The sequence below is a fragment of the Astyanax mexicanus genome, unplaced genomic scaffold, assembly GCF_023375975.1.
Source record: "Astyanax mexicanus isolate ESR-SI-001 unplaced genomic scaffold, AstMex3_surface scaffold_31, whole genome shotgun sequence".
NCBI lineage: Eukaryota > Metazoa > Chordata > Actinopteri > Characiformes > Acestrorhamphidae > Astyanax > Astyanax mexicanus.
The window spans coordinates 2,819,833-2,847,194 of NW_026040041.1; the positions used below are offsets into that span (position 1 = coordinate 2,819,833).

Sequence of the window (27,362 nt, forward strand, 5' to 3'; positions counted from 1 at the left end):
CATCTAGCAACACCACATCAACCATCTAGCAACACCACATCAACCACCTAGCAATACCACAGAAACCACCTAGCAACACCACAGCAACCATCTAGCAACACCACAGCAACCACCTAGCAATACTATAGCAACTACCTAGCAACACCACAGCAACCACCTAGCAAAACCCACATCAACAACCTAGCAACACCACAGCAACCTCCTAGCAACACCACAGCAACCAACTGGCAACACCACAGCAACCATCTAGCAATACCACAGCAACCATCTAGCAACACCACATCAACCACCTAGCAATACCACAGAAACCACCTAGCAACACCACATCAACCATCTAGCAACACCACAGCAACCACCTAGCAATACTATAGCAACTACCTAGCAACACCACAGCAACCACCTAGCAACACCACATCAACAACCTAGCAACACCACAGCAACCTCCTAGTAACACCACAGCAACCAACTGGCAACACCACAGCAACCATCTAGCAATACCACAGCAACCATCTAGCAAAACCACATCAACCATCTAGCAACACCACATCAACCACCTAGCAATACCACAGAAACCACCTAGCAACACCACAGAAACCTCCTAGCAACACCACAGCAACCACCTAGCAATACCATAGCAACTACCTAGCAACACCACAGCAACCATCTAGCAACACCACAGCAACCACCTAGCAATACTATAGCAACTACACATCAACCACCTAGCAAAACCCACATCAACAACCTAGCAACGCCACAGCAACCTCCTAGCAACACCACAGCAACCAACTGGCAACACCACAGCAACCATCTAGCAATACCACAGCAACCATCTAGCAACACCACATCAACCATCTAGCAACACCACATCAACCACCTAGCAACACCACAGCAACCTCCTAGCAACACCACAGCAACCACCTAGCAACACCACAGCAACCACCTAGCAATACCATAGCAACTACCTAGCAACACCACAGCAACCATCTAGCAACACCACAGCAACCACCTAGCAATACTATAGCAACTACACAGCAACCACCTAGCAAAACCCACATCAACAACCTAGCAACACCACAGCAACCTCCTAGCAACACCACAGCAACCAACTGGCAACACCACAGCAACCATCTAGCAATACCACAGCAACCATCTAGCAATACCACATGGTTCATGGCGAAGCTTTGAAAACACATTAGGCTGATTTACTGTAAACAGAGTAAACACTGTAAATCTGTAAATAAATATATTTAAGGTGAAAGAGTTTAAATAGATATATTATTATTATATTTTAGATGTTCTTCTTCTCTGCTGTTTTACAGGTAATGGAGACAGTAATGGAGCAGCGAATGGCGTTAATGGAACTTGTTAAATTGCTGTTTCATCATCTGTGACAAGCAAGCTATAACACTTGATCCTCAAAAATATATTATTTTATATATTGTAGATTTTTACAATACTGATACTGAAGACATCAGAACTATGAGGGACATGTAGAATTGTGTAATTACCAAAAAGTGCTTTTAATACATATTTTTTGTGCGTTCCTTCATAGTTGTGATGTTTTCAATTTTAATCTACAATATATAAAGTAATAAAACAAAAATTCCCTATATTAGAGATACTGAGATTACTGTAGAACTGTTAATCAGATTATATTGGTTAAAATGGTCTGATACATGTATTTCAGCTGGTTGCTTTTATCACTCCCTTGTTTTTTTTGTCCATACGATTTTGTTCACACCTGATATTATTGTAGTTCCTGGGTGATCTTTTTATAATCAGTGTCCTGCATAAAGTGTGAACAGGTGTGAACAGGATCCAGTGTGTAACTTAAGCAATAATACACTATATAACAGGTTCGTGCTGCGGTCGTAGATCACAAATCTCGAGTATACCTCGAGTGCTATAGATCACTAAAATAGGGTCCTAAATCTGTGGTATAATCACAATATTATATATACAAGTGTTGGACAATGAAACTGAAACACCCGTCATCATTTCAGTGTGGGATTTTAGGTTTCATGGCTAAATTGGAGCAGCCTGGTGACCAATCTTCATTAATTGCACATTATTGCACCAGTAAGAGCAGAGTGTGAAGGTTCAATTAGCAGGGTAAGAGCACAGTTCTGCTCTAAATACTGCAATGCACACAACATTATGGGAGACATACCAGAGTTCAAAAGAGGACAAATTGTTGGTGCACGTCTTGCTGGAGCATCTGTGACCAAGACAGCAAGTCTTTGTGATGCATCAAGAGCCACGGTATCCAGGGTAACGTCAGCATACCACCAAGAAGGACCAACCACATCCAACAGGATTAACTGTGGACGCTGTAAGAGGAAGCTGTCTGAAAGGGATGTTTGGGTGCTAACCCGGATTGTATCCAAAAAACATAAAACCACGGCTGATCAAATCACGCAGAATTCAATGTGCACCTCAGCTCTCCTGTTTCCACCAGAACTGTCCGTCACCACAATAAATTATAGTGCTCTAAAACCAGGTGTTTCAGTTTCATTCTATTATATATTATTGTTATTATACCACAGTTCCATTATCACTGTTTATTGAAAGATTGAGGGCCCTATTTTAGTGATCTATAGCGTATCGGTCAATTGCATATGGCACAGCTGGATTTAGGGCATGTCAGAGTGTTTTTTTTGCTATGATAACGGCGGGAAAAGTACACCATGTGCAGCTCGAAAGATGCAAAAGTCATGTACTAATTTTCTAAATTAATTCTGGGCGAAAGATGAAATAAACCAATCAGAGCATCTCTTGATCATCATTCTCTTTAAGAGTAAATCAGGTGAGCTCTGTCTTTGGTGGATTGCTATTGTAACGGTGCAGCTACCTGGACGTGTTCAACAAACTCTTCTCTGCAGAGGAAACTGAGCTGCTGGTTGACGCTGTGAAGGAGCTCCAGCAGCTCATTTAAGAGTCAGGTATGCTCTGACTTTGGCAGCTAATTCACAGGAACAGTAAATGTTATTTTATTTAGTATTTTGTTTATTATTGATGTAAATGTTGGGTTTGTAAACCAGAACACCACGCCCATCAGTTTAGATAAATTCAGAAGAACTGTGGCTATTTTAATTATACTGGCTGTTGGTAGGTGTAAGATAGCGATGAGCATCACAATGCACCTTGTGCAGGGTGTAAGATATGATCTATACACTGTTTGTTCTTTGGTGAAGTACAGAAATATAGATTTACTGGATCTTTTTCTGGTATTTCTTTTTATTGATCATAAGTGTGACTCATTAAAACACCAATCTGTCTAATACTAAGGACCTAATGGCACATTGTTATTGTGTCACGTCTGGTGCTGTTAGCTCCTCTGTCCCTTCCACACCAAGCTCTAACGGAGGTTCTCAGGTTAACAACTACACTACCCAGAATGCACTACCCGCTGACATCACGCATTCACCTGATCACGTGACACCTCACCTGCTTCCACCAGGAAGTCCCGAATACTGATTACTGGCACTATAAAGGTGCACGCCAAACAGACTACCACGCCGCGTATTGTAGGTTCTCCTCGTACAAAGCGTTACTTATCTCTTGTCTCAGTTTACTTTGTGTATGACCTTGCTTTTTGTTTTCTCGACTCCGATTCTTGCCTCTGCCTTTGATATTGGATTGTTTGTGTATGACCTGGACTGTGCTTTCACCACCGCCTCTTGGATTACCTCTGATACTGGATTGCTTGTGTATGAACTCTGGACTGTCTCTCGTTTATGGTATGGTTTTGTCTTCATTGCTCTGTCTACTGGTGATCACCCTTGTTTCTGTATCGACCCTGATTACATCTGTTTATTCCTATAATAAACATATATTGTTTTTATCAGTATCTGCGCTTGTCTGCTATTCTGTTCTGACCATGACAGAATACGCGGCCGAACTAAATCAGATAGCGGATACTGAGGCTATTAAATCTGGTCTAGCCAACCAAGGGAGGCTACTTGGTCAGCACCAGCAAACGCTCGCTGGTGTGACCCAAGCTGTTTCTGAGCTAGCCCGCCAGCAAAACACGCAGCAGCAACAACTAGCTGAGCTGTTAGCTCACCTCAGAGGCGTAACTGAGCCTAGCCCTAGCCCTTTAGCTGCCCCCAGTATGCCCAACGCTAACTCTTCTGTGCCTGGATTTTCTGTCTCTAAACCGGAGTTGTTTGATGGGGATCCGGAAAAATGCAGCGGTTTTCTTTTACTCCGTGTTTTTCAGTAATTCACCGCCTACAACCGATAAAGCTAAGATCGGATTCATTATCTCCCGGCTTTCTGGTAAGGCACTCGAGTGGGCTACAGCTATTTGGGAAGACCTTTCTGGGGCTAGTTACACTGACTTTTTGGCTACTTTCCGCTCAGTTTTTGATCATTCGCGGTATGGACAGTCTAATGGAGAACTTTTGCTGGCTCTTAAGCAAGGTCAGAAGCCGGTGGCTTCCTACGCTTTGGAGTTTCGCACTCTCGCAGCTGGTAGTGGGTGGAATAACGCTGCTTTGATCAACGTGTTTAGATGCGGACTTAATCCAGATGTACAGAGGGAATTAGCCTGCAGAGATGATTCTCTGACCCTGGATCAGCTCATTTCACTGTCGATCCGGTTGGATCAACTTCTCTCGCGCCGACCCAAGACCAGTCCTTGCAAAACACCCAAAACCCTTCCAGCCGGTAAGCTATGTCCTCTGCCTGTTCCTGAACGACCATGGTCACATATTGCTGTAGACTTTGTTACAGATTTACCTGAATCTGAAGGTTACACTACTATCCTTACTGTTGTAGACAGATTTTCTAGGGGAGTTAAGTTTATCCCTTTTCCTGCTCTTCCTACTGCTCTTCAGACCGCCCAAGCTATATACACACACATTTTCAGACATTATGGGGTCCCGGAGGACATTTTGTCAGATAGAGGTCCTCAATTTACTTCTCGGGTATGGAAATCGTTTTTTGAACATTTGGGTGTACACGTGAGTCTCACTTCTGGGTTTCATCCCACTAGTAATGGTCAATGTGAGAGAGTTAACCAAGAGTTGGGAAAGTTTTTAAGATTGTACTGTTTCAAGCATGCTTCTGAATGGTCACAGTATTTGATTTGGGCTGAAATAGCTCAGAATTCTCTGATTAACTCCACGTCTGGTCTCACTCCTTTCCAGTGCATTCTGGGTTACCAGCCTCCGTTAGCTCCGTGGACAGCGTCGTCCACTGAGATCCCCGCTGTTGACGACTGAATGAAGCGGAGTGAGCAGGTGTGGGAGGAGACGCATCAGCAAATCTCAGAGGTCTTACGGAAATATAAGGAGCAGTCCGACAGACACCGTGGTACCACCCCCCAATACCAGCCCGGAGACAGGGAGAGGTTGTCGACCCGGGACTTGAGGTTTGAGGGGGCCTGTAGGAAACTGTTGCCTAAGTATATTGGCCCTTTTAAGGTTTTGTCTCAGGTTAACGAGGTGACTTATAAGATTGAGTTGCCAGCTCAGTACAGAGTGCATAACTCGTTCCATGTATCTCTGCTCAAGCCTCTTGTCCCAGGTCCACTTGCTGAGGGTGTTCCTGATGACGTGCCGCCCGCGGCAGTGGAGGGGGAGGATTCGTCTACCTATGCGGTTCGAGAGGTGTTGGATTCACGCAGGCGTGGCGGTGTGCTCCAGTACCTCATAGACTGGGAGGGTTACGGCCCTGAGGAGCGTTGCTGGGTTGCCGCCGGTGACGTGCTGGATCCTGCTCTACTGGCCGAATTTCATGCCCGTCACCCTAGTAAGCCTGCTCCTAGACCCCGTGGGCTTCCCAAGCGCTCACTCTCTTCTTCGGCTCCGGTACGTAGGGGTTCCCAGTCTCGCAACCCCCGCCTGCCCGTCACCTCTGAGGCTACGCCTGGTCCTCCCGCCGGTACTCCCTGCCCGTCGGGTGGACGTCGTCGTGGTCGTCCCCGTTCCGGCTCCGTTCCGACTCCCTTGGGGGGAGGTACTGTCACATCTGGTGCTGTTAGCTCCTCTGTCCCTTCCACACCAAGCTCTAACGGAGGTTCTCAGGTTAACAACTACACTACCCAGAATGCACTACCCGCTGACATCACGCATTCACCTGATCACGTGACACCTCACCTGCTTCCACCAGGAAGTCCCGAATACTGATTACTGGCACTATAAAGGTGCACGCCAAACAGACTACCACGCCGCGTATTGTAGGTTCTCCTCGTACAAAGCGTTACTTATCTCTTGTCTCAGTTTACCTTGTGTATGACCTTGCTTTTTGTTTCTCGACGCCGATTCTTGCCTCTGCCTTTGATATTGGATTGTTTGTGTATGACCTGGACTGTGCTTTCACCACCGCCTCTTGGATTACCTCTGATACTGGATTGCTTGTGTATGAACTCTGGACTGTCTCTCGTTTATGGTATGGTTTTGTCTTCATTGCTCTGTCTACTGGTGATCACCCTTGTTTCTGTATCGACCCTGATTTCATCTGTTTATTCCTATAATAAACATATATTGTTTTTATCAGTATCTGCGCTTGTCTGCTATTCTGTTCTGACCATGACATATTGACAGTATGGCCATTATTATTTATTAGTTTATTATTGTTGTTTATTATTATTTTGTTTTTTATTATTGGCTTTTTGTGTTTAAATATTTTTTTCATGCTACATTTTATTTTATACTGGCTTTGTACTTTTATATCAAACGATACATGTCTTGAGATTTTGTATTTTGTATATTATGAATTATGTTTTTAAACTTTTTTACCAAATTTATTTTACCAAAGATTGCAGGCACTGCTAAATGTGTTTACTAATAATGTTTTCTGTTTGTTTGGTTAGCAGGATTAACTGGTTAATTTTTATTATGTGTTTTTAAAAGATTGAATTTGTCTTTCAAGCTGTCATTTTTTGCTATTATTTTAAAAATTCGGGTAAAATTTGTTTATTTTTTCCCCCACAAATACTGGTGTACGCATGATGTATTACAACAAAAAAAAAGTAAGAAAAGTTTACTTAAAATATTGTATTATCAGGAGTTCTTTAGAAAATCTCATAGTTATGTCCTATAAATGTATTTGAAGGTTTGTGAAATATATCACATTTCTTTTTTAAAAATATATGTATCAGTCTGATGTACATTTAATTATGTATCAGTAGTGTCACAATTTCATTTTTTTTGTTTTGAGAATATTTCTTTAAACATTTTCATAGCATTAGTGGGTTTTTTTTTTCCAGAATTTTCCTAAATAGGAATTATTGCATCACACATTTTCATAATATTGCTGGAACCTTCTCTGTTACATTACAGCCTAAAGAGCCTCAATAAAAGCTTTTTTTGGAACGTTTAAATAAATGTTTGTATTATTTGGTTTGGAAACATTATACCACATTCATAAATATTATGGATCAGTGTGAAATCTGTAATTATCAGTATCAGCTGTATCATTGTTTGTTTTTTCTTATTTTTGAGATGGTTTCTTTAAATGTTTCAACAGCTTATGTCCTTAACTGGTTTATTCTTGTAAAATAAAACATAAAAACACTTTAAAAATGTGAAAAAATAAGAGATCACTTTAAAAATGATGATTTTCTTTGATTTTACCAATTTAAAAACCTCTAGAATATAATCAAGAGGAAGATGGATGATCACAAACCATCAAACCACCAAACTGAACTGCTTGAATTTTTGCACCAGGAGTAAAGCAGCATAAAGTTATCCAAAAGCAGTGTGTAAGACTGGTGGATGTGATAGTTTGTGGTTGTACCAGGGGTGATTATATTAATAATACACGGAGACTGATTTCACAAGGCGGGTCTCTTTACTTATATGTGTGTCACGCACCCTTCCAACTCTGCCTCTCTTGTTCTTGGTTCGGTTACCTCACAAGGGTGCCATCAAGTGGTAAGTAACTGAACTACAACTACATACAATACATCACATCTCTCTCCTTAAGACAGATATTCCCTGAACAGTTCTATCCTGTCGTAACTTCTGTTAATTATTGACTTGTCTTTGCAAACCAACACATACAATTTCTTTTACTAAATAAACTCTTACTTCATAGTACAACCGTACAACTAAATGTTACTTGGCAGTATTTCTCTTACTCAAAATTCACAACTTAAATAATGCCTTATAGAACAGAAAAATAAAATAAAAACTGCAAAAACGTTTTCTTTCTTTTTGTTTTTTCCATTACTTAAGTTCATGGAGAATAACGTGATGGTGGTTTGATCCCTCTGCCCACTCGTGACCTCTTCACCACTTCTTCATTCATGGTAGGTGTTGCAGATATTTTCACAGGTGACGATGCTGGTGTCTGGAATGATGCATCGTGTTCTGCAGGTTGTCTGTCTCCTGGATCATAGTCTTCCAGATGTGGAGGACTCTGTGTTGTGAAAGTCTTTTCTCTGGTTTTCAGCAGGTGTCGCCTGTTTCTTCTGTAGGTGTTTCCATCAGGTGTTTTGATGATGAAGGATCTTGGCGTGTCATGACTTTTCAACACAGTTGCTGGTTGCCAGTTGTCTTTCACTTTTACTCTTACTCTGACCCTTTCACCCTCCTCGAGAACTGGTAGCTGTTTTGCTCCACGATCAAAGTAATGTTTCTGTTTCAGCTGCCTGTCTTTGATGTGTTTGTGTGCATTCTCGTGTACTTGCGGTCTCAGGAGCTGTGTTGATGTAGGCAATTTTGTTTTCAGTCTCCGTCCCATTAACAACTGAGCAGGAGACAGCTTAACACTATCTAGTGGTGCATTTCTGTACTCCATCAAAGCAATGTACGGGTCGTTCTGGCACTCTGCAGCTTTCTTTAACAGATTTTTCACTGTCTGAATTCCTCTTTCACTTTGTCCATTAGACTGTGGAAATCCTGGGCTGGATGTGGTGTGTATGAATTCCCAGTGCTGTGTGAACGTTCTGAATTCTGCACTTGAGAATTGTGGACCATTGTCCGACACTACTTCATCAGGAATTCCATGTCTTGAGAAGATGGACTTGAGAGCTGTCACTACATGTCCACTTGTTGTTTGTGCGAGCTTGGCGATCTCTGGAAACTTGGAGAAGTAATCCACACACATCAGATAATCACCTTGGTTGTAGTGAAACAGATCAACGCCAACTTTCGCCCATGCTCTGTCCGGTATTTCATGGCTGATGAGTGGTTCTTTGGTGTTATTGCGTTTGAACATATTGCAGACTGAACACTGCGTAACAACATCCTCAATGTCTTTTGCCATTCCTGTCCAGTACATGACATCTCTGGCTCTTTCTTTGCATTTCACGATGCCTAGGTGAGACTCATGAACTCTCTCCAGCATGTCTGACCTCAAGCTATGTGGTACCACAACTCGTGAGCTTTTGAAGAGTAGGCCATCAGAGCAGGTGAGCTCTTCTCTGAAAGTCCAATACTTCCTGACCTCTGGTGGAACGTGTCCGATTTCTGCAGGCCATCCTGTCTGTACGCAGTTCATCACCAGTCGCATCTCTTCATCTGCTGCAGTTGCTGTCCTGAAGGCATTCAGCCTTTCGGTTGAGATTGGCAGGTAAGATGACAACACATGAACTTGCAATTCCTCTTCCAATAGTGGTTCGGTGTGCTCTTTGAGATAGGCACGGCTCAGTGTATCTGCAATATACAACTCTTTGCCAGGTTTGTATGTCACTGTTAGGTCATAGGGTTGCAGTCTCATGAGCATTCTTTGTAATCGAGGAGGGGCTTTCTGTAGTGACTTTTTGAACACTGTCTCTAGGGGCTTATGGTCTGATTCAACGTGCACAGATTTCCCATAAATGTACTGGTTGAATTTCTCACATCCAAAGACGATAGCTAAAAGCTCTTTCTCAATCTGAGCGTATCTTTTCTGACACTCAGTGAGAGACCTCGATCCAAATGCTACAGGCTGTCCTTCTTGCAGTATCACGGCTCCTAATCCTTCAGAACTTGCGTCTACTGACAGCGTAACGTCTTTACTGACATCAAAGTATCTCAATACTGGGGTGTTACTCACCAGTGACTTGAGTTTTCTGAAGCTCTCTTGCTGCACAAAGTCCCAATGCCATGCTGTGTCACTTTCCAGCAGTTTTCTCACCGGTGCACCTCTGCCAGATTCGGTATGAATTTTGCCAGATATTGCAGCATTCCCAGGAACCTCATCAGAGCTGCTTTATCTTCTGGTTCGGGCATGTCCTGTATCGCTCTGACCTTTTCTGGGTCGGGCTTCAATCCGTCTGCTGACAAGACATGTCCAACATAGCTGACTTCAGTCATCCTGATCTTGCACTTAGCTCGATTCAGTTTCAGGTTGACTCTCCTGATTCTGTCTAACAGCTGTCTCAGTCGTTTGTCATGCTGCTCCATATTTTCGCCCCAAACAAGAATGTCATCAACAATGTTCACGACTCCCTCCAGGTCTTCTAGACGCTGTGCTATGCACTTTTGATACACCTCTGGAGCGGAGGAGATACCAAAAGGTAATCTCAGGAAACGATACCTTCCAAACGGAGTGTTGAAAGTACACAGTTTGGAGCTTTTGTCATCGAGTTGCACTTGCCAGAAGCCATGGTTGGCATCAAGTACAGAGAACACTTTGGCATTAGGCATTTCCGCGACTATCTCTTCAACTGTGCGTAGTGGATAATGCTCTCGGCGTATCGCTTTGTTCAAGTCTTGTGGGTCAATACAAATCCTTAATTTGTTTGGTTTGGCTACAGTCACCATGCTATTTACCCAGTCAGTGGGCTCTGTTTGTCTCGCAATGACTCCAATGTCTTCCATTCTGTTTAGTTCTTCTTTGACTCTGTTTTTCAATGCTACAGGTACTTTGCGTGGTGGATGAATGACTGGTGGAACATCTTTGTACAGCTGGATATGGTGCAATCCTGGAACACATCCTAAGCCTGTGAATAAATCTTCATATTCACCTAAGATGTCGTCTCCATTTCCTATTTTGAACACTCTTTTGATCAGCCCAAGCTCTGTACATGCATCTCTGCCAATAATTGCGGGCGAATTACCCTCAACAACTTGGAATTCCAGCTTATATTCTTTGTCTTTGTGGTAACACTGCAGCTTTGCCTTGCCTTTTGGCTCCATCGTGTGGCCAGAATACGTAACAAGCTTGCACCTGGATTTCAGCAGTGCTTTCTTGTTTGCTACTTTCTCATATTCTTTATATGGCAATACATTGCACTCTGCTCCTGTGTCTAGCTTAAATGTCAATGCATGATTATTTATTTTCAGTGCTTGTGTCCATTGCTGATTTTCCTTTTCCTTTGCAGAAACTTCATCCATACGTTTGATTGGCACATTTTCTTTCAATTCAATGCACCCTAGAAACATTTCAGCATCTTCTTCCTGTTCCAATTCATGAAGTTTTCTCTCTGTTTTCTTTGTGTTGCCCTTTTGTTTTGGTGTTTTGCACATACGGCCGAAGTGATTCTTTCTTGAGCATTCGTTGCAAACTTTTCCGTATGCTGGACATTTCTTTGGCTCGTGTGTGTATCCACATCTGGTGCATTCCTCACTGCCTTTCCTACCACTTTTTACATGCATGCTATCTTGCTTAGCTCTGGGCTTTGTTTTTGTTATTTTGTTCACTGCGATGTCTGATTCCTCTTGCAGAGCTTTCATGTGACTTTGAGTAACTTCGTTAGCTCGACAAATGTCTAATGCTCTTTTCACATCCAAATCCTCTTCTTGTAAGAGTCTTGCCCTCACTATGTCATTGTTAACTCCACACACTATGCGGTCTTTTATCAGTTCATCCGTCAAAGCTCCAAATCCACAATCCTTAGCCTTATTTTTCAAATCAGTCACGTATGCGTCAATGGTTTCGTTTTGCCCTTGCGCTCTCGTGAAGAAGATATGTCTCAGGTAAGTTACATTCTTTCTTGGTTCACAGTATTTCTTAAAGCTTTCTTTCAGCGCCTTCAAATCCAATTCTCCCTCACCAAATTCCATTGTGTTATATACCTTCAAGGCTTCATCTCCGGCCACATGTAGAAACGTTGCACACTGCCTTTGTTCACTCTTCTCCGCCAGCCCAGATGCGATGAGATAGAGATCGAACTTTTGAATCCAACTTCTCCAGTTTTCAGCGACGTTCCCCTCGAAGCTCAGACTATTTGGAGGTTTCAGTTGCTCCATAGTTCCACTTGTTTACTTCTGACACCATGTGATAGTTTGTGGTTGTACCAGGGGTGATTATATTAATAATACACGGAGACTTTACTTGTGTCATATTGTGTCATTTATCTGTGTATATATGTGTTTATATGTGTGTCACGCACCCTTCCAACTCTGCCTCTCTTGTTCTTGGTTCGGTTACCTCACAAGGGTGCCATCAAGTGGTAAGTAACTGAACTACAACTACATACAATACATCACAGTGGAGGAGAACATGATGCCAAGATGCATGAAAAAACTGTGATTAAAAACCAGGGTTATTCCACCAAATATTGATTATTTCTGAACTTCTTAAAACTTTATGAATATGAACTTGTTTTCTTTGCATTATTTGAGGTCTGAAAGCTCTGCGTCTTTTTTGTTATTTCAGTCATTTCTCATTTTCTGTAAATAAATGCTCTAAATGAGAATATTTTTATTTGTAATTTGGGAGAAATGTTGTCTGTAGTTTATAGAATAAAACAACAATGTTAATTTTACTCAAATATAAACCTATAAATAGCAAAATCAGAGAAACTGATTCAGAAACTGAAGTAGGCTCTTATTAATGATATATTGGGTTTATAAAGGGGCTGGCTGTATTTTGTTTTTTTAGGGATAAAACACAGTGTGCACTGGTCCAGCCCCTCAGAGTGCAGAGTGGGAGGGAGCTGGACACTCAGAAGGAACATCAGGAAGGATCTGATCTGATCTGCTGAACTTTATTTACTGAAATCAGTTTTTTTTTTATGAAATTTTAACCCAATTTAAAGATCAGAAGGAGGAGATGGGGGTCTCTACAGCAGTGTGTGTTTTTCTACTGACTACAATCGTCCTTTCTACACTCGGAGGTAAGTGCGTATGTGCGTGTGTTAGTGTGTGTGTGTGTGTGTGTGTGTGTGTGTGTGTGTGTGTGTGTGTGTGTGTGTGTGTGTGAGACGTTAAGAGTAAACGAAAGTAAAGATTTAACAGAAATCTGAACAAAATAAAAATAAGACCGAACTTTAAAACTAACACTTTAATTATTACACTTTTAAAAACAATAATCCAGGGTTTTATTCTAAATCCAGATTCTAACGGTCTCCAGTAAACCGTTATTTGTGAATCACTGCAGTAAAGTTAGTTTCACAATCGCAAATCCACAAAAGTTTCCTGTACAGTTTTTTATTTTTCAGCAAAAAAACTGCAACTTTTAGCAAAATACTACCAAAATCATTGGCAATCAAAACAAGCAGATTTTACTGCGTTTACACTGGAAATATATATATATATATATTTAACTGAAGAGATCCTGTTGTTTGAACTGTACTTATGTCGCAGTTACCAGCTTAAGGCACCGTCTACAAATTACCATACACTACCCTGGTGAAAAAAAAAAAAATATATATATATATATATATATATATATACTTAATTGTACTTAAAACATATTAAGACATGTGTAAGTATGCTGTAAATATGCTAACCGATGTATGTATTTACTTAAAGTATATTAAAAGTACATTAATGTTAAGTTTCATCAAATGTTTGAAAGTAAACTTTGATCATACTTTTTAAAAATTGCAATATAGTGTATTTTTAAAAAATAGACTTCTATGAAGCACACATCCAGTTTAATGAGGTTCAATATACTTCGAAAATACTAATTTCCAAATATACTTTTGTACATTTTTAGCAAAGTGATTCATTGGTTCACATTAAAGGCACACTAGGTAGGATTTCCTTGATTTTTTATATTTTTAAAGAAGTGAAATTACAGCTTGAAACTCACTGCAGCGCTGCATTGAGGTGTAATAGGAGGAATAGTGGTGTTTCTCGTGTCTGTGCCGGAGCTCCTCTGAGCTCAAACCAGACTCTGTATGTTTTCCTAGGCGATAAATTGGGTTTAAGTGTTTGTTTTAACTGCTAAAGCTGTAGGCTAGCAGGCGGAAGCTAGCATCGATTAGCATTTGCGATTAGCATTAGCGATCAGGTTAAATGTGTAAATATATCATGTTAAGTGTAAAATATGACTGTTGGTAAGCTTAGCTTGCAGTATATTGCTCCAAACTGAAACCACATTTGAGTCTGGGGCTTGTAAAAGCTGATTTTACTGATACTGTGTTTTAGTTTTAATATTATTTCATGCTGTTCTTATTTGGTGGTGAGGGCTAACAGTGCTACTCTGTTTAAAACACGCTGTTTAATCAGTTCTAGAAACAGAAGAAATGTCTTGTTTCAGTCCTGATTACAATTAAGTAAACATTTCATGCTAAAAGTGACAAATTGATGATGGTTATAATTATTTTCCTGTGCTTTTTACTTTCTGATGGAAAAAAGTAGCTTACATGCAGGTGGATTTTCCACTATTTATGTAGTACATAACAGTCTACTGTGTGTATATATATATATATATATATATATATATATATATATATATATATATATATATATATATATATATATATATATAATACTTTTAAAATTGGTTGGTTGAGTTTAAATATCTATAACAGTTTTACAAAGCCTGCAAGTTTAAACCTTTACTTTATATTAATGGTGAGACTCAAGGAGTGAAAACTGTTGTAATAAACATATTGAAGGAAGTATTCTATAACAAAAGGAAAATTAAGGTATGAGGGAAATCTTACTTAAATTCTGTTTTTCCAAAGATATTATGGAGAAAAAGCTTACTTATAAGTTTTATAATTATTTATACTCTGCATTATATATACCCACGTAGTTTTAATCTCAGTTAATTTACAGATATAGATCAGAACTGTTAATTTTTCTCCAAACATCCAGAAAAACTACCACATATTTTTTTAATGTTGTTATACAGAATTTATTTGGAAACCTTTGGATACTTGGATTTTTGCATAAATTGGTGATTAAATGTGTTCTGATTGTCACGTCTTAGCCCTCTCTCATGTCTCTCTGTGTTTTCCCCACGTGACCTGTACTCCTCTGTGTCTCTTGTCAGTAGATTTCCACCACGTGTTTCTCATTTGTAGCTCCGCCCCTTCCCCAGGTGTTTCCAATTCTAGTGTGTTTCCTGTTTCTTTAAATAGATCCCCTGTGCCACTTTGTCTCCGTAGGTCTTTGCACCTTCCTCTGTTGTTTTGTCGTTCTCGTGTTTTCTAGCCTAGCCCTCGTTTTCTTAGCTTTAGCCCTTGTCCTTTGTTTATCTCTTGTTTAATGTTTCTAGTTTCTTGTTTATTTATGTGTTCCCTACTTCCTTGTATATACCCCTGCTTTGTGTTTATTAGTTTATTGTTTATATTTCCCTGCCCTGTTTGGTTTGTTTATTATTATCACTCGTTTGTTTTGGTTATTGGTTATTTGTGTTTCTTTGTTTCGTGTTACTCGTTCCTTGTTTCTTTGTTTATTTGTTATTTATTTATTAAATTATTATTTATTTTCACCCTACCTGCACTTGCGTCCGTCTCCTCGTCTCCCTGCCTGGGTCATAACTGACACTGATCTTCAACTAAGTCACAACAATAGACAAACACAGTCTGCTTAAACTAAAACCACACAAAAATCATATGTTTGCATGATTTTATTAAACACAACATGTTAATATTCACAGCGAGGGGAAAAGTATGTGAATCTTTGGATTTAATAACTGGTTGATCCTCCTTTATCAGCAAAAACCTCAACCAATGGTTTCCTGTAGCTGCAGATCAGACCTGCAGAACGGTCAGGAGGAATTCTGGATCATTCCTCTTCACTAAACTGTTTCAGTTCAGCTATAATATTATGGGATATCTGGTGTGAATCACTCTCTTGAGGTCATGATGATGCAGCATCTCAGTTGGGTTCAGGAGGTCAGGACTCTCCAGAAGGAGTATTTATTTATTTTCTTCTGTTGAAGTCGTTCGGTTGTTGATTTACTTCGATGTTTTGGGTCATTGTCCTGTTGCATCATCCATCCTCTGTTGAGCTTCAGGTGGCAGACAGATGTTCGCAAGTGCCAAAGATTTCTGTATTCAGTCTTCAGCTGACACTCTAGGATTCTTCCTCACCTCATTGATCATTTTGCATGTGCTGTGCTCTTACAGTCATCTTTACAGGACTTTACCACGCCTAGAGAGAGTAGCAGCAACAGTGCTGAACTTTCTCCATTTGTCGAGCGTCTGTCTTACCGTGGACACATGAACATCAAGACTTTTAGAGATACTTTTATAACCCTTTCCAGCTTCATGCAAGTCAACAATTCTTGAACGCAGGTCTTCTGAGAGCTTGATCTTTTGTGTGAGGCATGATTCACATCAAGCAATCAAGCTTCTTAAGAAGAGCAAACTCAAAACTGCCGCTTAAACCAACACATCCTTTAATCTCATCACAACCTGCCTCCAATCAGCTCTTAGAAAAGATCATCATTAGTCTAGGGGTTCACATACTTTTATCCCCCTCACTGTGTGAATGTTAACATGTTGTGTTCAATAAAACCATGCAAAGATATATAATTTTGTTTTGTCTGGTTTTAGTTTAAGCAGACTGTGTTTGTCTATTGTTGTGACTTAGATGAAGATCAGAATACATTTAATGACCAATTTATGCAGAAATCAAAGTATAATCCCTTAGTATAAGGATTCACATACTTTCTCTTGCTACTGTATGATTTTTCAGACAAACTAAGTCCTTTGCTCTGTTTTTTTGAGGTCTGTAACCTGTTTCTCCATCTTTCCTCCAGAGAGACACTCCCTGTACTACATATATACCGCTCTCAACAAAGACCTGGATCTACCAGGAATCTACGAGTTCACAGCTCTGGGGCTGCTGGATGACCGACAGATCGACTACTACAACAGTAAGGAGCAGAAGAAGATTCCTAAACAGAGCTGGATGATGGAGAAGATGCAGGAAGATTACTGGGAAAGAGGAACCCAGTCTCGCAAGAGTAAAGAACAGTGGTTCAAGGTCAACGTGGATATTCTGATGAAGAGGATGAACCACAATAACCAGGGTTAGTGATTCATCAGATCTTTATTTCTCATAACAACTAACAACTTTCTGTGTTACAATTCAGGTAAATTTTGAATTAGTTGCCAGAGTTAACAAATTTCAACTCATCCCAGTGTTATTCTGTCTCACAAGCTCCGCCTTCAAATGTTGCTACACACAAAGTTCGTCAGCTGCCATTTTTTAGTGGCATTAAATATATTTGGTATATTTTTACCGTGTATTAAATGTGTTTTTTAGTTCTAAATATTGTTTAAATGCATTTTTATTAATCCTGTGGAAGAATCCATCGTCATCAAGATGGCGCCGAGCATGGCTGCCGTGTTGCGAGCTCCCACTTATTTTAGCAGTTTTTCTTTGTTTTTGTTTTTGCTTGTTACTCTTTTTGCACTGAATGTTACTGGCATCGTCACATACGACCGACAAACACTCCTGGGAATCAGATCGTCGATCACTCACCGCAAACCAGACTTTGAGTTCCACAACGCTGATCCTTTGTTCCCTAACATCGGAGAGGCTCCATTCACCTGGGTCACCCGGCCACGCACGCGACGCAGACGCCGGAAAAGAGGCAAGCGAGCCGGTGTGCTCGTCAGGCTGAGACGCCGCGCTCACCGTCCGCCTCTTCCCACCTTGTTGCTGGCTAATGTGCAGTCCTTGGACAACAAGCTGTGCGAGCTCCACGCACGGATCGCTTTCCAGCGGGAGATACGTGACTGCAGCGTGATCTGCCTCACAGAGACCTGGCTATCCGCGGACATACCCGACCACGCCATAGAACCCGCGGGGTTCTCTCTGCACCGCGCCGACAGATCCAAAGAGCTCTCTGGGAAAAGTAAGGGAGGTGGTGTATGTTTCCTGATCAACAATGCTTGGTGTGATCGGAGGAATGTACATTTCATCGAGTCTTTCTGCTCGCCGGAGCTGGAATATCTGATCATCTCCTGCCGGCCGGTGTGGCTACCTCGTGAGATTACAGGACTGTGTTTAGCGGCAGTGTACATACACCCGCGCGCGGACTCGGAATTCGCACTCGGGAAGCTACACGAGACCATCAACAAGCAGATGACCGCGCGCCCGGAGGCTGCACTCATTGTTGCAGGGGACTTTAACCGGACAAACTTTAAAACTTTTTGTCCAGCACTGTTTCAGCACATTACATGCTTCACGCGGAAAACCCAGACGCTTGATCACTGCTACTCTAACATCCAAGGAGCCTACAAAGCCCTCCCCCGACCCCCGTTCGGCAAATCAGATCACTCCTCCATCCTGCTTCTGCCCACCTACAGGCAGAGGCTGAAACGAGAACCGCCCACCACCAAGGAGGTACGCCGCTGGTCTGACCAATCGGAAGCTATGCTTCAGGACTGTTTTGATCACGTGGACTGGGAGATGTTCCGTGATTCGTCAAGCAGCATCGACGAGTACGCAGACACAGTCACCGCCTTCATTCGCAAGTGCATGGATGACGTAGTGCCCCTCAGATCAGTGCGCGTCTTCCCCAATCAGAAGCCCTGGCTGAACGGTGACGTCCGCTCCGCTCTCAGCGCACGCAGCGCCGCTTTCAGATCTGGAAATACGGAGGAGTACAAACGAGCCAGCTACGCTCTCCGTAGGACCATAAAAGCGGCCAAACGTGGGTACAGAGAGAAAGTGGAAGCACAGTTTAACACAGCCAACACCCAGAGCTTGTGGCAGGGTCTGAACATTATCACTGACTACAAGAGAAGCTCTCACACTCTGACCAGCACCAACGCTGAGCTGCCAGAGGAGCTGAACCGCTTCTACACTCGATTCGAGGCAGATCACGCTGCGCTCCCAGAGTGCGCCCCGCCCACCGCTGCGCTCCCAGAGTGCGCCCCGCCCACCGCTGCGCTCCCAGAGTGCGCGCCGCCCACCGCTGATCCCATCCCACCCTCCGTCTCTGAAGCTGACGTGCGCAGAGCTTTTCAGCGGATAAATCCACGCAAGTCAGCTGGTCCGGATGGCATTCCCGGGAGAGTGCTTAAAGCCTGCTATAGAGAACTGGCAGCAGTCTACACGGACATTTATAATACATCACTCTCTCTCTCTGTTGTGCCAGCTTGCTTTAAACTGGCCACCATTGTGCCAGTTCCAAAGACTGCCCACACCACCTGTCTGAATGACTGGCGACCTGTTGCCCTAACCTCCATCATAAGCAAATGCTTTGAGAGGCTGGTTAGGGATATCATCTGTTCCTCACTGCCTGCCACCCTGGACCCACTGCAGTTTGCATACAGGCAGAACAGATCCACTGACGATGCGATCGCCCTGACCCTGCACACTGCCCTCTCTCACCTGGACAAGAAGGACACGTATATGAGAATGCTGTTTGTGGACTACAGTTCAGCATTCAACACCATCGTTCCCTCGAGGCTCGACGTCAAGCTCCGGGATCTGGGTCTGAACAGCACACTGTGCAGCTGGATCCTGAACTTCCTGTCAGACCGACAGCAGGTGGTGAGGATGGGCAACATCACATCCTCCTCACTGACCCTCAACATCGGAGCGCCCCAGGGCTGTGTGCTCAGCCCGCTCCTGTACTCCCTGTACACCCACGACTGCACAGCCAGACACAGCTCCAATGTCATCATCAAATTTGCTGACGACACAACAATTGTTGGCCTGATCTCAAACAACGACGAATCGGCCTACAGAGAGGAGGTTAACATCCTGGAAAACTGGTGCCAGGAGAATAACCTCTCTCTAAACGTCAGCAAGACCAAGGAGCTGATCGTGGACTTCAGGAAGCAGGAGAAAGCATACTCGTCGATCTCCATCAACGGGACTGCGGTGGAGAGGGTCAGCAGCTTCAAGTTTCTGGGTGTTCACATCAGCGAGGATCTGACATGGACAGAACACACCACACGGGTGGTGAAGAAGGCACAACAACGCCTGTACTTCCTCAGACGGCTGAGGAGGTTTGGTCTGAACCCCAGCATCCTCAGGACTTTCTACACCTGCACTGTGGAAAGCATTCTGACGGGCAGCATCACCACCTGGTATGGGAACTGTACTGCTCTGGAGCGGAAATCCCTGCAGAGGGTTGTGCGCACAGCGCAGTACATCACTGGGGTTGAGCTCCCAAACCTTTTGGATTTATACACCAACCGCTGCCTGAGGAAATCCAAAAAGATCATGAAGGACCCGTTCCATCCAAGCCATTCCCTGTTCTCACAGCTGCCGAGTGGAAGGAGGCTCAGAAGCTTGAAGACCAGAACCAGCCGGTTCCGAGACAGCTTCTTCCCCCAAGCAACCAGGCTGTGGAATAGCCAGTAGAACGGTGTTCTGCCCAACCCACCCCACTGACACCCATACAAACTCTGCACCCTGCACTTTACTTTACACTGCATCTATCAGACTTTCCCATATTATACAGCATTCTGCCCCCTGCACTCCCCGCTCAACTCATTCCTTACCTGCACTTACTCATAGCTATACTGTCACATACGGACTACTTCCACACTATCCGCATATCTACATCTACATCTGTGCATATCTGTTCTGTGCAATATCTGTCTATAGTGTAAGTTATCATGTTTATTGTAATTAAGTGTATTGTAAATAGTGTTTATACTGTAAGTTATCTGTATGTCCTATTTTTATATATTTTATATTATTTTATTACTCTCTTGTAAATATTATTCTTTGCGCATTGGTGGGAATCTGCACCCAAGTTTTTCACTCACATGTACACCTGTACTCTGTGACGTGACAATAAAATCTTGAATCTTGAATCTTGAATTGAATCCTTTTTGGGCTCCTTTAGTTAGTTACTTAGCTAGCTAGCTAACCTAACTAACGTTAGCTGAGGTGAAACTGGAAATTTCCTCACAATAAACTGTTTATCTAAGCTAAGCTAGCTGAGGAGAAGAATTAACCTACGTTCTCCTAAACAACTAAACTTGCTCAGCTAGCTGATGTGAAATAGGGACTTCTTAAAAGAAACAGCTAACCTAGCTGTTAGCTAGCCGACGTGAATCGGAAGACTTCTCACAAGTTCAACAAAAAGTACACTGTACTGTATATAGTACACTGCACAGTGTCATATCCTCCTGAGACCCAGACTTTTGCTTAGCGTGTATTTTTAACTTATCCCAGCAATTTGAGATTAGCAGGACCTACCAAGTATAAAAACTAAACTTCGACTTCGTACAGGAAATCGTTTTTGCAAAAAAACAAAGTCCTTATATGGGGAGAGTAGTAAAACAATTAAAATTGATGCTTGCCATTTGGGATCGGAAGGTCCCAACTCTACAGTGAATAAAATTAACTACATTTAAACATAAAATTCAATGAGAAATGTTACCTGGACCATTTATCTGCCTGGACTGGCTGTAAAAACTTTTGAGTGGGATTCCCGAGTATAATGTTGTTATGTAAACACTAGTTTTTATGGGCAGTATCTCTATAAAAATATTATAATAATTTATTATCATTGTGCAGAAAAACAGAAATTTAATGTCCACATTGTGAGTCTTTTTTTGTTTAAATTTCAGATCTTCATGTTCTTCAGTGGAGACACGGCTGTGAGGTTGAGGAGTCTAATGGAGAGGTGAAGTTTCTGAACGGGATTAGTGAGTACGGTTATGATGGATCAGATTTTCTCTCCTTTGATAATTCGGACAGGGCCTGGGTCGCTCCGGTTCAAGCTGCAGAACCAACCAAGAGAAAATGGGATGGTGTGGCCATCCTGAACCAGTACAACAAGGGCTACCTGGAGAAAGAGTGTGTGGACTGGATCACCAAGTTCCTGAAGTTCAGGAAAGAATCAGAGCAGAAAGCCGGTGAGTTCCTGTAGTCTTAAATTTTTTATTAAAATTATGAGTCCTATTGATTTGTGGTCCAAAGTTCTCGAGAGCTCACTGAGATTTGAGCTGAAAGCTTTCTTTAGATTACTGTTGGAGCTTTGTTGAGTTACAAATCAACTCCATGCTTTTTATATAAAATGTTCTACATGATGAAAAAAAATATATGCTTAATTGTACTTAAAACTTATTGAGAAATGTCTAAGTATGCTGTAAATATACTAACAGATTTATGGACTTACTCAAAATATATTAAAAGTACATTAATATCATGCTCCAAATCAAATATTCGAAATAAACTTATCATACTTTTTTGTTGTACTAAAAAAGTACAATATAGTGTATTTTAAAAGTGTAAAAATAGACTACTAAGAAATACACTTTTAGTTTAATGTAATTCAATATACTTATAAAATACTTATTCCCAGATATATACTTTTGTACATATTTTAGCAGCATATTTTTTAAAGTGTGTTAAAAACAACTGCTATTTTAGTTAATTAGTTTGTACTTAAAGTTCAATGTATCAACTTAAAAGTTAAATTACTACATTAGTAAAATGTTTTAAAATATATTTAGGTATTGCATTGATATAACAGTTAAAATATATTCCAATGCTTTGGAAATATATTTAAGTATAAGTCAATTTTTACTTATGTAACTTATACGTATATAAGTAAAAGTCAATTTTATGATATTATGTGTTAAATAACACATTTAAATGTATTTTTTTTTAATTAAAGTATAGTAAGTAGAAAAAAAGTTGCTCCATTTTATCACTCTTTAAATATACTGATTAATAATAATGTGGCTACAGGAACACTTTAGTGCACGATAGCATAATAATGCTTTTTTTCACCAGGGTATTTGTATTTTTTTCGTTCTAGCGCCACTCGATGTTCACGTTTTCGCAAAACCATCAGTAAGTGACTCGAGTAAGCTGATCCTGACCTGCCTGGCTACTGGATTCTACCCCAAAGACGCGACAGTGATCTGGAGAAGATCCAGCTCACCTCTATCTGAAGATCTGATCACATCTTCTGCAGTCAGACCCAATGATGATGGAACCTACCAGCTGAGGAAGAGTGTGGAGATACTGGGAGCTGAGAAAGACCAGTACGAGTGTTACGTGACTCACAGAACCCTCAAAGAACCAGTCATTAAAAAACTGGGTAAATATATCAGATTCTTTAATTTCCGTAAAATTGTAAACTTCCAGCTTTAGTGAACAGTATATAAAACTTAACCACTGTAGTATACAGGTTATGATTTTTTTTATTATTAGCAAATTGTAGTGAACTGTTCTTTATTAGTAATTTTGGTATGTGATATGTTCGAGGGAACCACAGGGTGGCAGTATAGGTTCTTTGGTAAGCCTTGGTAAGGCAGAGCAAAGTTGTTCTAGTCAGTTCTATGTGGAAGGTCACAGCAGCCTGTGTGATACAGCAATAAAGCAGAGTACGAAGGTCCCTCTTGTCTCTCCTGAGTTTGTTGAGTTCCCAACAAAATATGCTACATATTTGGCGACGAGGATAAACTGGAACACGCTGGAAAAGTTTCAAGGACAAGAAAGACTTGCAAGGCAGTAACCAAGGGGCAAGTTGCAGTGGAAAATGGCCATGGTAGGCACAGTAACACCATTTGACTGCCAGTCACAGACATGGGAAGAGTACTGTGAAATGCTTGGATATTTTTTCGAAGCAAATGAGATACTGGAGGCAGACAAGAAAAGGGCTGTTTTGATTAGCTGTGTGGGTCCAGCTACATATAGCCTAATGAGAAGCTTGGTTAGCCCACAAAAGCCGGGAGAGAAGACTTTTGAAGAGTTGGTTGCTTTGCTGAAGACTCACTTCAACCCTAAACCGAGTGAAATTGTTCAGAGATTTAGATTCAACTCAAGACTGCGCAAAGAGGGTGAGAGTGTTGCTGATTATGTTGCTGAATTGCGAAGACTGGCACAAGACTGCAATTATGGTGAGTCATTACCACAAATGTTGAGAGACAGACTAGTTTGTGGGATCAATGACGATCGTATCCAGAGGAGACTGTTGGCGGAACTGGATTTAACATTCGAGAAAGCTTTGAAGACAGCTCAAGCTATGGAATCTGCCAACCGGAATATTAAAGATTTGCAAAGTCACTGCCAGGAGGATTCAGGTAAAGCATACAAAGCCCAAGCAGCAGTCCATCGTGTGACATCTGACTACAAGAAGGCGCTGGTGTGTTATAGATGCAAAGGTCCACATTCACCTCTGGAGTGTAGATTCATTAACCAGATTTGCCACAAATGTGGTAAGAGAGGCCACATTAAGCGGGCATGTCACAGTAAAGAAGGGGTAAACTCGGACTGTAATAAGAAGAGGATTGGAGGTTCACGTGGGCAGTTTCAGCACAGCAAAGTACCCAAGGATAGGAGAGCTCACCTTCTAAGAGAAGAAAGAGAGACAGAGTCAGGAGAAGAAGGTGAGATGCACACAATTTACAGTGTTGAAGAGCACGGTGTATACAAAGTAGCGCCTATCACTGAGAAACTCAGCGTTAATGGTATGGAGGTGACATTTGAAGTTGATACAGGCTGTGGAGTGACAGTAATGAACAGAGAACAATACTCCAAGCTCTGGCAGAAGTCACACATTCCTGAGTTAAAAACATGTAACCTGGCGCTCAAGACGTATACCGGAGAAATGATCGAGGTGCTGGGCAAGACAGAAGTAAAAGTGCATCACAACAATAGGGTGAAGTCTCTACCACTGGTGGTGGTAGGGGGAACGGGACCAAACTTAATGGGCAGAGATTGGTTGCAGCAACTTCAAATAGTGATCCAGTCAGTGAACAAAATAGGCCCTGCAGGGAAAAGGACGTTGGAGGAAGTGTTGGAAAAGCACGCAGAGGTCTTCAAAGAAGAGATGGGTCAACTGAGAGGCACTAAAGCACAAATACATGTAGATAAGGAAGCTCTACCCAAGTTCTACAAACCAAGGCCAGTGCCATATGCTATGAAACCATTGGTGGAGAAAGAGCTCCAAAGGCTTCTTGAGGACAAGATTATAGAGCCAGTCAAGTTCTCAGAGTGGGCAGCGCCAATTGTCCCTGTCCTCAAACCAGGGGGTGCTGTTCGAATTTGTGGAGATTATAAACTCACTGTGAATAGGGTGTCCAAGCTAGAACAGTACCCGATACCAAGGGTTGAAGATTTGTTTGCGAATCTATCAGGTGGGGAAAGATTCTCCAAGTTGGATATGAGCCATGCATACCAGCAAATTGTGTTGGATGAGGAGGCTAAGGAATATGTGACTGTCAACACCCACAAAGGGTTGTATACCTTCTGCCGTTTGCCCTTTGGTGTGTCTTCTAGTCCTGCCATATTTCAACGTACCATGGAAAACATCCTACAAGGTATTCCACAAGTGGTGGTGTATTTGGATGACATTTTGGTGACTGGGACCACAGAAGAGGAACACCTCAGTAACCTGGGAGAAGTGCTGCGCAGGCTGGGAGATAGTGGTCTCAGACTCAAGAGGAATAAGTGCAGTTTCTTTGACAAGGAAGTGGTTTTCTTAGGTCATAGGATAGATGCCACTGGACTGCACCCTGTAGCTGAAAAAGTTCAAGCTATCCAAGAGGCACCCACACCGAAGACATTGACAGAGTTGAAGGCTTTTCTAGGACTGCTGAATTATTACCACAGATTCTTACCCAATCTTTCCACCATTTTAGCTCCTTTGCACAAGCTATTGAGGAAAGACACAGAATGGAAATGGGGGAAAGAACAGGAAGCAGCTTTCAAAAATGCCAAGTCCTTGCTGCAGACTTCAGCATTACTAGTGCATTATGATGCAAGTAAAGAGTTACTGCTGGCTTGTGATGCCTCTCCATACGGCGTTGGAGCAGTGCTGTCACACCGCATGCTGGATGGCACAGAGAGACCCATTGGGTTTGTTTCCAGGACACTCAATGCCGCTGAAAAGAATTACTCCCAGCTGGACAAAGAAGGTTTAGCAGTGATCTTTGGAGTAAAGAAGTTTCACAGCTACCTGTATGGGAGAAAATTCACAGTAGTTACAGATCACAAGCCACTCCTTACCTTGTTCAATGAGTTGAAAGGAGTGCCTCAGATGGCCTCACCAAGGATCCAGAGATGGGCAGTAACTTTGCGTGCCTATGAATATACTATTGTATATAAAGCAGGCAAGGATCACAGCAATGCAGATGCGCTCAGTCGACTGCCGATACCAGGGACAGAGGAGCACTCCAGGGATGAAGAGAGAGTGTTGTTGCTGGATCAAATGGATACGCCCCTGGTTACAGCCAGACAGGTTCAAAAATGGACAGACAGAGACAAGGTGATGGCCTTAGTGCGTGAGTATGTGCTAAGGGGTTGGCCGAGCAAGGTAACTGATTCAGATTTGTCACCATTTGTACAGAGAAAAGAAGAACTTAGTACAAATGATGGATGCGTATTATGGGGCGCAAGAGTCATAGTCCCAGTGCCAGGTCGAGAAGCAGTGCTAAAGCAGTTACACCAGTCACATCCAGGTATAACTAGAATGAAAGCTTTAGCACGCAGCTACATTTGGTGGCCAAAGCTAGACTCAGACATTGAAGCTTTAGTGAAACGATGTTCTGTGTGCCAAGAAAACAGTCATCGTCCAGCAGTAGCTCCCCTACATCCCTGGGAATGGCCAGAACAGCCATGGAGGAGAGTACATGTGGACTATGCTGGACCTTTCTTGGGGAAAATGTTCTTGATACTCATTGATGCACATTCAAAGTGGATGGACGCATACCCACTCAATAGCTCCACCACCTCTGTCACTATTGAATGCTTGAGGAAAAGTTTCAGTCAGCATGGCATTCCAGAAATGCTGGTAACAGATAACGGAACATGCTTCACTAGTAGTGATTTTGCGGAGTTCATGACCAGAAATGGCATTCACCATGTCACCACAGCTCCGTACCATGCCTCTTCAAATGGACTGGCAGAAAGGGCCGTGCAAACATTTAAGGAACTTCTGAAGAAGACAACTGAAGGAAGCATGGAAACCAGAGTGTCCAGAGCACTATTCAGTTACCGTATAACACCTCAAGGAACCACAGGTAGATCACCTGCTGAGTTACTGCAAGGAAGGAGACTGCGCTCCACTTTGGATTTGCTCCATCCTAACTTGAAAGGAAAGGTGGTACAGCAGCTCTACCAGAGTATTGCTGCTGACCATGTTCATCCCTTTATGATCACAGTGTACCTGTATCTTATGATGCTGCTTCCAGCAGGATGATGCTCCATGTCATAAAGTGCCAGAGAATCATCTCAGACTGGTTTCTTCAACATGACAATGAGTTAATTCACTGTACTGGAATGATCTCCACAATCTCCAGATCTCAATCCAGTAGAGCAGCTTTGGGATGTGGTGGAGTTTCGGGAGATTCGTGGATCATCATG

The 27,362-nt window shown here is 42.1% G+C and overlaps 1 protein-coding gene across 3 annotated transcripts in view; it reads left to right on the plus strand.

Moving 5' to 3' along the window:
* Nucleotides 1-27,362, plus strand: part of LOC111190276 (class I histocompatibility antigen, Gogo-C*0101/C*0102 alpha chain-like) — a 163,417-nt gene that overhangs the window by 29,873 nt on the left and 106,182 nt on the right. For 2 of the 3 annotated variants that reach the window (XM_049472804.1, XM_049472805.1), the window contains exons 1-4: nucleotides 12,793-12,997; nucleotides 16,825-17,097; nucleotides 21,614-21,901; nucleotides 22,810-23,094. In XM_049472804.1, the coding sequence (XP_049328761.1) occupies nucleotides 12,934-12,997; nucleotides 16,825-17,097; nucleotides 21,614-21,901; nucleotides 22,810-23,094 (910 nt within the window). In that variant the 5' untranslated portion in view covers nucleotides 12,793-12,933. Of the gene's footprint in view, nucleotides 1-12,792; nucleotides 12,998-16,824; nucleotides 17,098-21,613; nucleotides 21,902-22,809; nucleotides 23,095-27,362 lie in introns of those variants that run through there. The other variant, XM_049472803.1, reaches the window with a different exon arrangement.